Raw genomic sequence first — 15,754 nt, 5'->3', positions numbered from 1 at the left:
ATCTTTCCATGGGGCAGCGTGGTACTTTTGTATGCTTTTGTGTTTTGGTGGGCCACACGATCAAGTAACGTTCTCCCCCCTAAAAAAAAAGTATGTTATCAATGCCTTTGAGGGGCAAAATTGTTCAATACAGTCGATATGGACTAATATTAAAAAATATAGTGTCTTTCACGATACCAAACAAAAACAAATTCTAAAATAGGGGTGTCAAATAGTCGGTTCGGCTTGGTTTTAGTTGAGCTGAATCGATTTCAGTCTGAGAGTGAATGAGACCAAAACCAAACCGTTAAGGAATTTCGATTCAGTACGATTTCGAATTATTTTTGGTTTTTCAATTTATATCGGTTTGCTTGTTTGTTTGAACCACAATGAAATCTTACGTTTTTATAACCTACAGTGAGCAAAAAGTCGGTAAAAACACTTTCACTCTTCTTCCCCAAATCAAACAATTAAACAACTAGATAGGAATAGAGGATTTGATTTGTAACAATGCTTTCATTACCAAATTGGAATGCATCCCAATATGCACACCCAAATAGGGGAGACGCCATGGGGCTCACCGTTAGGTTTGGGAACCCTAGGCGGTTTCCCCTCTTATATATACATGTGTAACCGCACCAAGGAATGGCACGCAGCTGGTTCTCTCTGTGTGACTCTCTCTCTTAGTTTGCTCTCTAATTCCCTCTCCCATCAAAGGAACTTGACGAGATTCCTTTGGTATCAATCTGAGAAAGTTTTTTATCGATAGCTTATGCGTTGGGTTCATAATATCAAGCACTCAAGATTCTCTCATTACGTATTTATCTTCAATCAGTTAAAACCCTAACTCTAATTTGTTAACAAAATAAAAAATCACATCCATGTTGATGCCTTTGCGCATTCTATCATTGGACCCGCGTTGGTGTAGGACTATGTGATCAGATCCAGACAACGATCTCATGCGCATAAATTATGGAAAAAGTGTCTCTAAGCCACCAGGGTACCCATTGTATGAAGCTTTTTAATTATTTTTGGAGAAAGTTTTCTTTTGCTACATGGTGAAGGTTCACCAACCCATCATAGGGTTCACAAACCCCTATAAGGTTTTAGTATAAGTCCCAAAATCCCTCTTGGTACCCTCTCGCGCTCATCCTTCAACCTACGGTGAATGAATTCACATTTTGTGGTTGAAGGAAAACTCGATCCTTAATTTTTTAAAGAGAAATATGAATAAAAAATTTCATGTGAGGAGAATTAGGGTTCTCATCCCTATACTTATAGGGAGAAAGAATGCTATCTGGGTGCATGCGGGCTGTTGCACCTGCGTTCTCTTTTCCACATATATTAGGGAAAATTACATCTCCCTCTCCTGTACTTTGCCCTAATTACACGTTCCTCCCTTTGGTTTTCCCACCTTACATTTTGACCCCTTATGGCTGACGGTGTTAAGATGCTATTAGTTAATGATTTGAAAAGACAATATTATCCTTGTTCTAAAACACCACAAATAGAATTACAATGATACCCTTTTCATCATCTTCAACCTAAAACACCCATTTCTTTCCTCCTCCACCGCCACCACTTCCGCCGCTGCCTTCTCCTCCATTACCACCGCCACCTCCACCGCCACCACTGCCGCCGCCGCCTCCTCGTTTATTTCTGTTGTAAGTTCGAGTATGTGATAATGTCGTCATCCGTAGCTTCCCTGCGATTGTTAATCTCTTATCAGAATAAGGTTGAAAGTTAAGGGTTTCTTGCTCGTTTCTTCCTCTGTTGGCAAATCTAAAAAACATGGTTTCTTTGATTTCTCGTACGGGAAGAAATTTGCAGTGGTACAGAGAAGGTCGTCGTATAGTTGTTGGGTACGGATTGTTTCTTCAATTGTTACTCTCCTTGAGGATCTAATTTTTCATTGAGAACTGTTTAAAGGGGAGAAATATCGAAATGAGTATGGCTAAAATTGGTCAAATGCCTTCCATAAACCACAATCTGAGCATTATCAACGCTTCCCAATGCATTTAATTGACACCTAAATGCATAGAAATTCCGACTCAGGACCAACAAATTCTCCAGATATCAAACCAAATGGAGAGGGTGAATTAAATCTGGTAGCAAAAAAATACAAGGAAAGATGTGGATTTTAACTTCCGTATATGGATGGACGAAACAAAATTTAGAAGAAAATTAAAACGTAAAAGAAATGTGAACGTTCTGGTAGTGTTTGATAATATTCTTGCGTATCTCCTCTACATTTTTAGGGTTTCATTCGTGTTCCTGAAAGAGCCATTTTCATACAAAGATAACACAATTAGTAGGTGCGGGGAACTAAAAAGAAGGTAATGTAGTCTCACTTTTATATAGTCTGTATTTGCCTCCGATTCATGCTTGATGCTTTGCAGTTCAGATCATTCAAGAACCCTAAAAATTGGAGATTTGCAGAAAACGAAGATTCATTTCCTGGAACGAGGAAGCGTTATGTCCCAATGAGCTCCATGTGTAATCAGATCACCTGAGATTGTGAGGAGCGTTGGGGAGGAGTCTAACATCTTGGAAGATTGGAATATGAAACTAGACTTCTTGGAGAAGAAGACAAGCGACTTGGTTCATGTGAATGCCTCACAGCATCAACTCACGCCTTCTTTCTTCTAAATGGCTCAATTGGTATAAAATTCAAGGTGAAGAGATAAGGCGTTCAAAGTTCTCATCTCACAGAATCCATGGCAAGAAATTCAAATCTCAAAGCCCAAATTTCATGTTAATCTGAAAGACACCATAAATGTTGTATCAAACAGGGCGTCCTTCATGATCAATGCCATTCGTGTGATGAACTTTTATCCTTTGGTAGAATGGGATTGGATCTGATTTGATCCAAAGTTCTGTGTTTCAAGGCAAGGAGCCGGGTTGGGACGGAGTTGCAGGAAAGGGGTTGGAGGAGGAGGGTAAAAGGGTCTATTTACATGGACCCAGGGTTAGTTTGGGGATTAAATCAATAGGGTAAAAGGGTCATCTCACAAGGACATAGGGTTAATTTTGGGATTATCAAAAATCTTACTATGCCACGTCGTCACTTACCAGACAGATGCTAATGGCAAAGGAGGTCTTAGTAATTTTTTGAAAACTACAGAGAATCGTATATAATTGGGCAAAATTAAGGGGAAGAACGTATAATTAGGACAAAGTACAGGGAGGGAGACATAATTTTCCCTACATATTATAATGCACTGAAAAATAAACAAATAGATTTTTCATAAAAACAAAAAAAGATAGATTGACAATTTATAAATGACTAAATTTTCCTTCAACCACAATGAATGGAAATTCATTCAATGCAAATTGAAGGATGGGTGCGATAAAGTATCACGAGGGTATTTTAGAATTTTACTAAAATCCTATAGGGGTTCGTGAAATCTAGGATAAGGTGATTAGCCTTCACCGTTCAGTGAAGGAAAATTTTCTCCATTTATAAATTATACATACATATCTTCACTTGTTATTTTTTTTGAGGTTTTATATGACTTGTATGTCTGTTTTTTGGTAGAAATATGCCTTATATGTCAAACATGTCAAAAGTATTACAACATATCTAGAGTTCCAGACTTAATGCAAGAGAAAGTAATTTATTTTGCTCGAATGGAGGATCACGTAAGGCGACCGTACTTTTACCAAAAAAGGTAAGGGGACCGTACCACAGTGAGAATCAATACTTAATATGTTATACTAAAAAAAGGCTTCATATGATTTTTATCAAATGTCATGAGGGGACCGTACCATATTGAGAATAGTACCTTGGTTTCGATATAAAGTCATGGGGTGTTGTTCTCTATGCCATAGTGCAGCTTGTGCCCAGACACATAAGGGTGTGTGTAATGACCACCCTGCCCCTTGCATAGGTTGTCCATATGTTTGGCGTAGGCTGCGCTGCGGCACAAAGAACATTCTCCCTAAAGTCATATAGATTCGGTTTCGCGCAGAGTAGGTTGCGCTCAGGCACATGGGGTGGGCGCAATGACCACCCTGCCCCCCTAAGTGACAGATCCATATGCCTTACCTGAGAACATTCTTCCAAAAAAAAAATAAAAAATTGAGAGGAATTAAAAAACAAATGCATCAAGTGGAAAAACAGAGATGTTTTTTTAAAAAAAATCCTAAAGAGAGTGATTAAAAATTTTTGAGTGGAAAGACAGACACTAAAAAAGAGTAAGACATATAGTAATATAGGAGTAAATCGTAAGTTCAGTATAGAAGCATGTAACTTGGTATGGTTGTGTTTTTACCGAATGGTTTTACTCTTGAAACTAAAACCGTATTGATTTGAATAAAATTCATTTTTTTAAAATTAAAATCGGATTGATTAGTTTTTTTGGTTCGATTCAGTACAGTTTTAAACGGTCGATTTTGATTCCAAATTGAGACCCATATCTGTAAAACGATTTTGATTATTGGTATTAGGTTGGCCCTATCCCTATCAGATGATTCGTGTCGGTATTGTCCATGACTGATATCAATACCTGATCGATATAATATAGATTTTTTTTTTCTTTTTTTTTTTGTGCTCTTCTTTGTCACTATGCCTGTTTCACAATTTTCCATATAAAATGAATAGAAGAAGTAATTAAAATTACAAAAGATGCCATTTTATATTTTATATTTATCTCCATTTGATGACATTTTAGAAATTTTACGAAAACTTTGAATCAATGTTTGAGCAACTGTCCTTGCTTTATTTTGGGGTGTATGCTTTACCAAAAAAAAAATAAAAATTTTGGGGGTGTATGTGAGGTCCTCTGTCACATGGACTATCCATATATTTTTAAGTGACAAATAGTGAAGCGTTATATTTCACTAGGCATTGTGATGCCTGTGTTTTTTTTTTTTTTCCTATTGTTGAAAAAAACTTGGTATACTATTAATATGTATCAAGATCGGTATTGCATCCTTGCTTAGCAATCCACATCTCTCTTTTTGTCTCCTAAAGGGAAAAAGAACACTAATCGGTAGCACTCTAGACTTGGCTCCAGTGCCTAAACACAATCGTCTTGCCCCATGAGATTTCTACATTTTCATGTGAGGAAAGCGGTTAAGTGATTACTGTGTCTAGGCATTGGAGCCACCCCTAGAGTGCGACCAGTTAGCATTCTTAAACCCTTAAAGTAATTAATAAAGTGATTGTATGAAGAAGATAGTTAAGTAGTGGCAATTATGTAAAATAGAATAATATCATGGGTGATGTTGTATTCTGACAATGAGAGCCCCAAAGGTCAGAACCCTAATGAGAGTTCTATCATTTCCCTGCTATTATTTACTAATTTTATACGGATGAGAATCCCCATCATATAAATATAAATATATATAAACATTTGTTTTTTCGGTACTTGAATAGTAATTATTCGTTTTCTCTGTGGAGGTCGAGCAAGCAGTGAAGGATCCACTGAGGCGTTTTCCCTAATCAAACATTTCTATTTTCTCTGATATTTCCCTCTTAACAACGATCGTTGTTAGTTGATTCTGATTGTTCGGTTTCTGGGTTCTCTTACTGTTTATATATAGTAGTGAGGGAAGGGAATCCATGGATAAAGACAGCGTTGTTGCTTCTGCTTCGAAAGTTTCTGATGATTTGCCTGTCAAGAGGCCAAGAGAAGGAGAAGGTGAAGCTATGATTGATAACAACGAGAACGGTTTTTCTGCTTCGTCTTTATCTATCCAGATGGAGAACGGGAACGGGAACGAGCCCAATTGCATTTCTTCTGTCATCCCTGGGTGGTTTTCTGAGATTAGCCCAATGTGGCCTGGTCGGTTCTCTTAGAGTCTCTGTTTCACTGTTGTTATTCGGATTAATAGGTTCTTTATTTGTTTTCCTGCATTTCTAGGTGTATTTATGTTATGATTACTATTATAGTATGCATTCCATTGTTGCGTGACTTTTGTCTCGTTTCCTGAGGTTTGCTCAATCTGTTCTAATGGGTATTTGTTGTAACCGGTTGATTTCTCTTTGAATCTCATTTTTTTGGATTATTATTTTTTTATTCTTTCTATCTTTATGCATTTCATGATTCTGCTCCTTGATTTGGATGTTGAAGTCGATTGACAAATTTATTTTTTTTTGAGTGCCTCCTGGTTTTGATTATTGGAATGTTTCTAGATTCTGGTATTGATTGCGACTACCGAGTTTTTTTCCTAAATGTGCTTTGAAGGCATGGCCTTTTCAGGATTTTCTCCCTGGTTTTCATTCTCTCAGATAATATTTTGTTAATATGGATGGTTTCTGATGATTCTGGGAGGTGTTTCAGGATGCTTTTGATTTCCATAACTTACGGGAAGGTGTGAAACTAACTTTTTGTTGTATTGTTTGCTTCAACATACACCCCCCTTAAAAGAAAAATTACTATTTGATATACACTTCAGGGGATTTTTTTTTTGAAAATTGTTACTCTATATATGGATTGTCAGATGTTGATCATCTTTTGGGTCCATTGTATGGAGATATTATCTCTTGTCTGCTTTCCTTGTGTAAGTGGAAATTGTATTGGTAAGGTTTGATGAATGGCCAGTTGTCATGTTCTGAAGACAACTGTTTACTTGTTTTCTGCTGAAGTGTGTTGCTCTATGCTCCTACTTTTTTTCTTTATGACTTAATTTCAGAGCCTTTACATTGACATTTTGTTCCTTAAGCGCCTGTTGCTTCTCAATAATTTATATATCTGAAGGATCATTAATCATTTTTTTTTTTTATTTACTATCTGTGTAACAGAATACTCTGTTCTGGTACAAGATATCTAAGTGTAACAGAATCCTCTGTTCCGGTACAAGATATCTATCAAATTTGTTTTTCTTTGTAATACATGCATATTTATTCTGCAATATCTCTTGCTATTATTTGGTCTTTGTTTTGTTTTTGGTTTACTATGCTGCATCAATTTTTACTATTATTTTTGAAGCTCGAAATAATTGTTTTGGTTAACTTAATTTTCTTTATATTCAAAAACAGTAGTTACTTCTTACTTCCAATAGTTTTAACCTACCCATTCTTATTAAATTAGCGATATATTATAACTAAAAATTTATAAACTCAATATAATACTAAAAAAACGACCTTTTATTTTCTGTAAGGAAATTTAGATTATTATTATTTTTCCACTTAATTACCCAAGTTCAACATAATCCTTATCATGTCAGCCATCAAATAAACATCTACTATTCTCTATGTGACCATCCTGCATTTCTGGCCAACCTTATGAAATGGATGTAAACACTATGAATTGTGTAAGGGCTATATCCAACTCAGTAAACCTTTGAGTCTTTCTCTTGTCTTTTTGATAATTTAGGACTCTAGCTGGTTGGCGTGTGTTGTTGGTTGTATTTAAGTGTTATGTAATTTGCTGCTATGTTTCTTTTTTAAGTACTTAATAATTGTGGTTCAGTGGTTTCTTTTTGACACTGGCTGTTTTAACTACTATGATGGTTTCAAGTATTTAATTTCACTGGGTTTATTGCAATGGTTAAGTGTTTGAACTGGTCAGTCAATTGCTTGCAGTTATCTACCTCTACTTAAATGGGTGGATCCTATTTTATTGGGTTTGTTCCAGCTTAAGTTTTGATTGAACAAACAATTGTAACCTTTGTGTGCTCTGGGTTGTATTGATTTATTGTTTAGGGTGCTTCCTTTTAATTAATTTGGACTTGTAAGAAACTTAACTGCAGTACTCCTGCAATTCTGTCTGTTAGATTGATCATTTCCTCTGGGTTTTTGAATCTTGTGCCTTTTTTTTTTATGTAAATAAAGAGTTAAATGCTTGTGATATTAATGTTAATAGAGCAATCAACTGAAAATAGACTATAAAAACTAACGCGTAGAGGGAAGCCTGAAGTTACAATTGTTGTGGTGTTTTCATATTTTTGGTGCTTCTTTTGGGTAACCATTTTCCTCCTTAAATGCATACATGCATAGTTTATTAGCATCAATATAAAAGCTTGGGGATTTTTATGGCTTTTGGACTCTCTATCCTAGAAGTTGCAGAAATGATTGACGGTACTTCATTTACTCTTCAGGAGAAGCACACTCGCTGAAGGTGGAAAAGATCTTATTTCAGGGCAAATCTGAATACCAAAATGTTATGGTATTCCAGGTATTTGCTGCTGCAGGAAAGGATGAAACTTTTATTGAGTCATGTTAGTGTACATTTTGAATATGTCCCTGACACATCATATGTAAATTGAATGCAATTATTTTGAAGCTGTTATTCTTCCTTGTTTCAGTCATCAACATATGGGAAGGTTCTTGTCTTGGATGGGGTGATTCAACTTACGGAAAGGGATGAGTGTGCATATCAAGAAATGATTACTCACCTTCCTCTTTGTTCTATTCCAAACCCAAAGAAGGTATTCTCATCCTTGTTGGATTGATGCACTGTTTTTCCCTCTCCCAATTTCTTTGTCTATTAGTATTATTGCATCCAGTAATAATTTTAATGAACAAATTATAGACTTCAAAATGTAAAATTCAAGACTGCTGACGCTCCTGAGCTCTAAGAGTGTGTTTGGTACCTATTCACTGCTTTCCAATCTGGGCTTGGATCCTCTACCTATCTGAAATGTTTTCTTCTAAAAAAGAAAAAAAGAAATATATGATATTTCTCTCAATAAAGAGTAGTCTCATTTCTGATCCATTTGCTCCAAAACTTGGTTTATGTAGTAAATTTGAGGGCAGCAGTTGGATTTCTTTCTGCTGGACCCCTAAAGATGGAGTTTATGTGGATAGGAGTGGTAGAGAGGGAGGAACCCCTGGGGCTACCTAGAAGAGTTGGTCACTGTAGAATGTACAAGAGAGACTCCAGAATGTTGTTTCTCATACTGATCAGTGAGATCCATGAGAGGTGCTGAGTGGTTGCTTTTTCCTTTTGTTTGGAGGGTTGGGGTTTTATTGAAGTCCCATAAGGCCCTCCCCCAACCCTACTCCCCCCCGCCCCCCGCATGTGAAGGCAAATTCAATCCTGGGTCACTGCTGCAACTAGCAACTGACCTTACCAGCTGAGCTTGCTGGCACCTTCAAGGCTCAGTGGTTGCACTGATGTGACCCTTTTCAGCAATTCATTAAATGTCTCTTCATTTGATGATTAGTTGTGGTTGAATATATGGTATCTTTTTTCTCGTTTCATTCTTCTTGTTGCATGCATGCATATGCTGCACGGAATAACATTACATGAACATTGATAAATAAAGTAAGTAATGAAGAGAGTGCATACCGAAAGTCAGGTTTGCAGATTCATGTTTGGAAGAAAATAAGTGCAATGGCACTGACAAGGTCTGTTTTAGCTTGCTTCAGTAGTAAAGCCCTGACACCAGATAATGTTTCCACCCTCCAACTTGCCAACCAACCACTATCCGTTAATCATTGTCTACCAGGAAGAGGAAGGAGCAATGGGAAGAATGTCAGTCCTTTTCGTTCTCAGTCATGGAAATGCGTAAAAGGCAAACCAGTGCACAAGGCTCCCACCACTGCAGGATCCGAGGGTCATAATGTATGCAGTGTTACCCCGGCTTTCACTGAGAGGCTTTTTCCAGACTCGAACCCATGACCACTTGGTCACAATGGCGCAACCTTACCGTTGCACCAAGGCCCACCCTCAGTCATGGAAATACCTAAGTTATTTGATTTGATTTTATTTTTTTCGTTTCTTCTTCCTGCTTGCTTAACTCTAATCAATTGGATAAGGTGATTGCTTTGTATGGCCACCTCTCAACATTTCTGCCAGAATTTTGTAACCTCAAACATAAATAAGTCCTTGATTCATGCTGTGGATGTTTGCAAAGTTTTGGATAAAATTTTCATGAAGCTAGAATGAAATTGAAGCACATTTTCCTTGTTCCTGAAGGATTCCACTTTCTATTAGTTTCTTTTACTCATTGAGTTAGGTCCTTTTCCTTCAGGTGCTGGTTATTGGTGGAGGAGATGGTGGTGTTCTACGAGAAGTATCTCGCCATTCTTCTGTTGAGCAGATAGATATATGTGAAATTGATAAAATGGTTGTTGATGTAAGTAAATAATAACCTTTATTTGGTTGTGTATGTTCTTCCCCCATCCCCACCCCCCACAATATATATATATATATATATATATATATATATATATATATATATATATATATATATATATAAATATAGAAATTCACTGCCTTCTTTATTAGTTTACAGTTAAAAAGTTTTTGAGTTTGTTTAATCAATTCCAGGTTGCTAAGCAATTTTTTCCGGATGTAGCAGTTGGTTATGGGGATCCCCGTGTGAACCTCCATATTGGTGATGGTATATGATCTGTTATTCTTGTTATTTCTTTGCAAAATAACTGTTATACTGCCCTCCACCCCCCCCCCCCCCACCCCCACCCCTCTTATATTGAGAATATGTATTTGGGCTTGTGGTTCATTTTTCTCCTGTGCTTTTTCATCTGCAGGAGTAGCATTTTTGAAAGCTGTTTCTGAAGGAACTTATGATGCCGTCATTGTGGACTCTTCTGATCCAATTGGTAATGCTCACTGCAAATCACTTGGTATGTCATTATTCTTTTTTATCATTACATTGTCCTCATGTTTAACATCAATCAGGGCCTGCACAAGAGCTTTTTGAGAAGCCTTTCTTTGAGTCTGTAGCAAAAGCTCTCCGTCCAGGAGGAGTTGTCTGCACCCAGGCAGAAAGCATATGGCTTCACATGCACATCATTGAAGATATTGTCTCAAACTGTCGCCAGATATTCAAAGGTTCTGTCAATTATGCTTGGACAACAGTCCCTACATACCCCAGGTATAAATTTTTCCACACGAGAGAGAAAGAGAGAGAGAGACCAGTTGACTTCAATCATTATTAACGGTATAACATGAAATGTGTTGTAAATGATACATTTTCATTGCAGTGGAGTGATTGGTTTCATGCTTTGCTCCACCGAGGGACTACCAGTTGACTTCAAGCATCCTGTGAACCCCTTAAATGCCTATGAGAGTAATAGCATAGGACCATTAAAGTTCTACAACTCAGAGGTTTTATCACCGTCCTCTCGAATATCCTGTTTTAGGCCTTGCTTACTGGTTTTCTCATTATGTAGTTTGAAATGTTCTTTCTTACCCTCTTTTTCTTACAGATCCATTCAGCTGCATTCTGTTTACCATCTTTCGCGAAGAAGGTGATTGATTCCAAAACTACATGAGGAGAACATCCTAGAACATAGGCTAGTACTGTTTAGCTGTTGTAATTTACGTGGGGATCTCCCTCGTTGAGTTAGCCCAGGTTGCATTGAGCTACTGAATAAATTGAGATCTGAATATCATCATGGAAGTATATATATGAATTTGAGGCTGGAAATTGGCCTTTTAGCTGGAGTATTCAGTTAAAACGAAATGGAGCTCTTTTTTGAGGAACTTGGCCTTTACTTTTAGGAACCATGAGAATTTCTAGATCACTCTTCCACGGGGCAAAATATACAAGACTTGCTGATTTACATTCAGGTGAGGGCAAGCTGGAATTTTTTTCCCTTAAAAAACATGGGTTTCCTTCACATATATTTTTTTATATCTTCATGAACGGCTCTCCTTAAGGTTGGTTACTCTACTTAGCCCTGCATATCTGCTACTTGACAGTTCAGTTGATGCTTAAATTTTGTGAGCATGGGCTAATGCCTATGTCATCACCTCAGGGTAATTTTCAGCTGCGTCACATTTTTGTTATTGAAATTATAGGCCTCTAGAAGTTAGCTGAGATGTGTAGACGTCTCATTTTGTCACCCTTGAGGTGTGCATACTTGCATAGTGTTCATGAATGTTTGCCTGACCCAATTTTTAGATTTGGATGTCCTCAAATGACGTTTTTGTATATTTTCAGAAAGTTTAAGAAAATTAACTGGAAAATAATTAAAGGGAAAGAAAACGCTACTTAAGTGCGTGGGGTGTGCCCAGATACAGGTCGTGTGAAATGATTGCCACATTCAGGAGTTTTCACCATTCTATGAGGGTGTAGCTGTCATTTTGAACGCCCTTGTGTATTGGTGTAATGGCAGCGCACTACTCGTGTCCAAGTATTCTTTCTTCCATAATTAAAATATCATTGGAAAGATTGACATGGTCAAAGGGTGGTTTAGTTATATTTAATCATAAAAATTCATGTATTTGAAAATGATTTTATTTGATTATTAATTTATATAAAGTTTTATTTTTAGTCCTTTCAAATGGATTATCCAACTTATTTTTGTTAAACTTGTTTATGATTTGTCGTAAAACTGTTTAGTACTTGGAACCATGGAAGAAAAACTTGATTGAAACTTGTCGAAACCATCGAGTTAATTTAGTTTCGCAGGTTTCCGAGATGAGTTGAAGGGGAATTTTATAAAATTCTTAGATTCGATCGGATTTCGATGGTTTCGACTAGTTTCGACCATATTTTGATGGTTTTGACCCATATGCCCATCGAAACTAAGGCAAACTTGGCTCGAAACTAGGACAGCCAGGTATTTACGCCAGAAACTTAGTTATGTCTAATATCATATTACTTAAGATATTATTCATAAAGAAACAAATATCCCCGTATTTGAATCCAATAAAAATAGTTAAAAAATCAAATTCCAAAAGGAAACCCCTCCAGTTCAAACAAAAACTAGATTTTTTACGGTAGGTGCAATTTTCAATTTGGGGTTTTTTCTCAAATATAAAAATTCTTTAAATCTTAATATGGTAAAACATTGTTAAAAAACAAAAGTACGGTAAAATATTTATTTGTTTTGATGTGCAAAAAAATATTTTCATTTAGAGCGATTTTGACAGCATTCGCGTATGGTAAACTCCTTTAATATAAATCAGATGTTAGCAATCTTAAATTTGTTGGAAAGCTATCAAAACAAAGTTTTCTAACAAATTCAAGATTGCTTAAATCTCATTTATATTGAAGGAGTTATGTTTCGGTCAAACCTTATTCGATACCATGTCCAAGAATAATATACAGTATCAAACTTGGATCAAAACCACAAGTAGTAGTTTTAGTGTTCTCCATGTGAAACTAATATATGGATTGGGTTTAAAATGTAAAAAATAGACAGCACAACAAAAATCAGGACAAAAAAACAACTTCTGTGCCTTGAAACCAAGGTTCGAGTTAGCCTAGAGAAAGTCCCAGATTTCGACCGAAATATGATCGAAACCGAAACGAACTCAATTTCTGGTTAGTTGAAATCCAGTCGAAACCCGAGTTTAAGAACCTTGCTTGGAACAAGCTTTGCACTCAGATAGCCTATTTTTAGCCAAATAATGTAATTGACTAATTTCTATATTTTGGAAAAAACAAGTTTGTCCCTAAGTATTGAGCCTACTTGTTCATTTCTTCTATTCCTAAGAAATTTCTATACGTTCGTTTAACCAAAGTCATGAACATTTTCTATTAAAATGAATGTCATTTATAGAATAATTTTTTAGCATCTTCTATGGCATTTCCTGCAATTCAAAAAAAAAATAGTTTTGTGCGTTTTGTCAAGAAATCAATAACTAATGTATGTGTAAAGATTTGCACATATATAAACTTCTAGAACAATAACAACAACAAAGCCTTATCCCAATTAAATGGGGTCGGCTACATGGATCCTTGCCTTCCAATCAACTCTATTCGAAGTCATACTTGATACAAGATTTAAGCTATGCATTTCTTTCCTCACCATTTCTCCTAAGGTCATTTTAGGTTTACCCTTGGCTCTTTTAGTTTCTTTAATTTGAACCAAATGATTCTTCCGTGCATCCAAAAGGCCTTTGTTAAATATAACCATGTTATCTCATACAACTTTCTCATTGCTAATAATACATCAGGGCTACTCCCCATCCTGGCTCTATTATGATCATTTATTACTTTATTTTTTCTAGTTTTGTCTTGAGTTTATGTATATGATGCTTTTTAATTGCACAACATTCTGCACCATACATTACAACCGGTGGTACGAGTGACCTATAAAATTTTCCTTTAAGTTTTGAAGGAATGTGCCTATCACACAACACTCCGGACGCACCTCTCCACTTCATTCATCCTATTTTATTTCTTTGTAAAACATTAAACACCAACCTCTTTATCACCTTCTGTATTTTTTATTAATCCAAGATACCTAAAATAATCACTTTATGGAATCTCCCCTTAATTAATTTTCACTATCTCATTATCTGTCATAGTGTAACCAAAGTTACATACCATAGACTCTGATTTCGTTCTACTTATCTTAAAACTTTTGTATTCCAAGGTTGATCTCCATAACTCTAACTTGGCACTAATCCTTGTTTTTTTTTTTTTTGTCTCATCCACCAAAACAATATCAGCAAAAAACAAACAGCAAGGAACCTCATCTTTGAATGTCTCTGGTTAAATCATTCATAATAAGCGCAAACAAATAAAGACTTAAAGCCAATCCTTGATGTAACCCAATTATAATTAGAAATTCACTACCTAGGTCCCCCACATTCCGTACACTTGTCAACACACATATCTTTAATTATGTCCAGACGTCTCTTGCCAGATTAACTCTCTCGGGAATTCGTTATAAGCTTTTTCTAGGTCAATAAAGACCATATGGAAATCCTTCTTGTAATCTCTAAATTTTTCCATAAGTCTCCTAATTTGGTAAATAGCTTATGTTGTGCATCTTCCTGGATATAACCAAATTGGTTGTCTATAATAATAATTTATTGTCTCAAATGGGTTTCAATAACCCTCTCCCATAATTTCATAATATGACTCGTTAGTTTTAAGCCTCTATAGTTATTGCATCTTTACATATCACCTTTGTTTTTGTAAATCAGAACCATGAGCTTCTCCTCCATTCATCTGTCATATTCCTTATGTTCATAATCTTATTAAACAGCTTAGTTATCGAAGATAACCACAAATTCCTAAGCTCTTCCACCTTTCTACTAGGATCTCATCTGGGCCTTGTCCCTTGCCTACTTTCATCCTCCTTAAAAGCTTCTATTACTTCAAATACTCTAATTCTTCATATATATCTATGACAGGTGGTGTCTTAATGAATAATGTATTCTTCCAGAACACTATACAAGCTTCTAGAGCACACACAGATGATCACAATGACACTTTATCAATAGTTGATATGTTCAAATTTTCTTCCAATTAATCATAGTGTTTTCCTTTCTCATAAAATATAAAAAATAAAAATTTGTATTTTTTTGTAGGGAGAGCTTACTGTCAGGGAGTGTGGCTCCTCCGCCAATGCAGGGGCTAATGGGATTGCAAGTGGAAGCATCAATATGAGCAGAATTTCTACTTTTCATAGGGGCGAGACGATCATTTTATGGGGGACTTAGTTTGGGTGCACGAATTTCACTCCCTTTAGTTATGTAGACTTGTCCACGGAGGCTACATGGATCACTCGGAGGAACTTTACACAAAACACTTGCCAGATGTGGACACATGGTTTCAAAATATCAGTGTCAGCTCAACTGAGGTGATACCAAGATCCATCCAATCCTGTATTGGTGGAATGGTTCTTAGTAGGACTGCAACAGGTTGGGTTGGGCCAGACTTTTTAAAACCCTAACCCAACCTTGAGTCCTCTTAGCTTGGCCCAGACTTGGCTCGACCTTGACTCAAGGCCTGAATAATCCAACCCTGAACCACCTTTAGGGTTGGGCCGGGTTAACCTTGATTGGCCCTGACCAAGGAAGATGCAAGCATCATAAAGTAATATGGGACTTATATAGTTCCAAAACAAAAAAAATATTTGATAATCACCATGTAGAATCTCTATTTGTATGGA

The 15,754-nt window shown here is 36.4% G+C and overlaps 1 protein-coding gene across 1 annotated transcript; it reads left to right on the top strand.

Moving 5' to 3' along the window:
• Nucleotides 1-5,494: 5,494 nt before the first annotated feature.
• Nucleotides 5,495-11,378, top strand: LOC122672727 (spermidine synthase 1-like). The gene is made up of 9 exons (XM_043870201.1): nucleotides 5,495-5,768; nucleotides 8,026-8,102; nucleotides 8,233-8,355; nucleotides 9,904-10,008; nucleotides 10,203-10,275; nucleotides 10,424-10,495; nucleotides 10,575-10,770; nucleotides 10,880-11,003; nucleotides 11,105-11,378. Exons 1-9 carry the CDS (start codon nucleotides 5,546-5,548, stop codon nucleotides 11,168-11,170), a joined length of 1,059 nt encoding a protein of 352 aa, XP_043726136.1. The 5' UTR covers nucleotides 5,495-5,545; the 3' UTR covers nucleotides 11,171-11,378.
• Nucleotides 11,379-15,754: the final 4,376 nt, after the last annotated feature.

Source organism: Telopea speciosissima, chromosome 8 (genome assembly GCF_018873765.1).
Source record: "Telopea speciosissima isolate NSW1024214 ecotype Mountain lineage chromosome 8, Tspe_v1, whole genome shotgun sequence".
Taxonomy (NCBI): domain Eukaryota; kingdom Viridiplantae; phylum Streptophyta; class Magnoliopsida; order Proteales; family Proteaceae; genus Telopea; species Telopea speciosissima.
The sequence above is the reverse complement of the archived record's forward strand: the minus strand, read 5'-3'. Positions and strand labels throughout refer to the sequence as shown.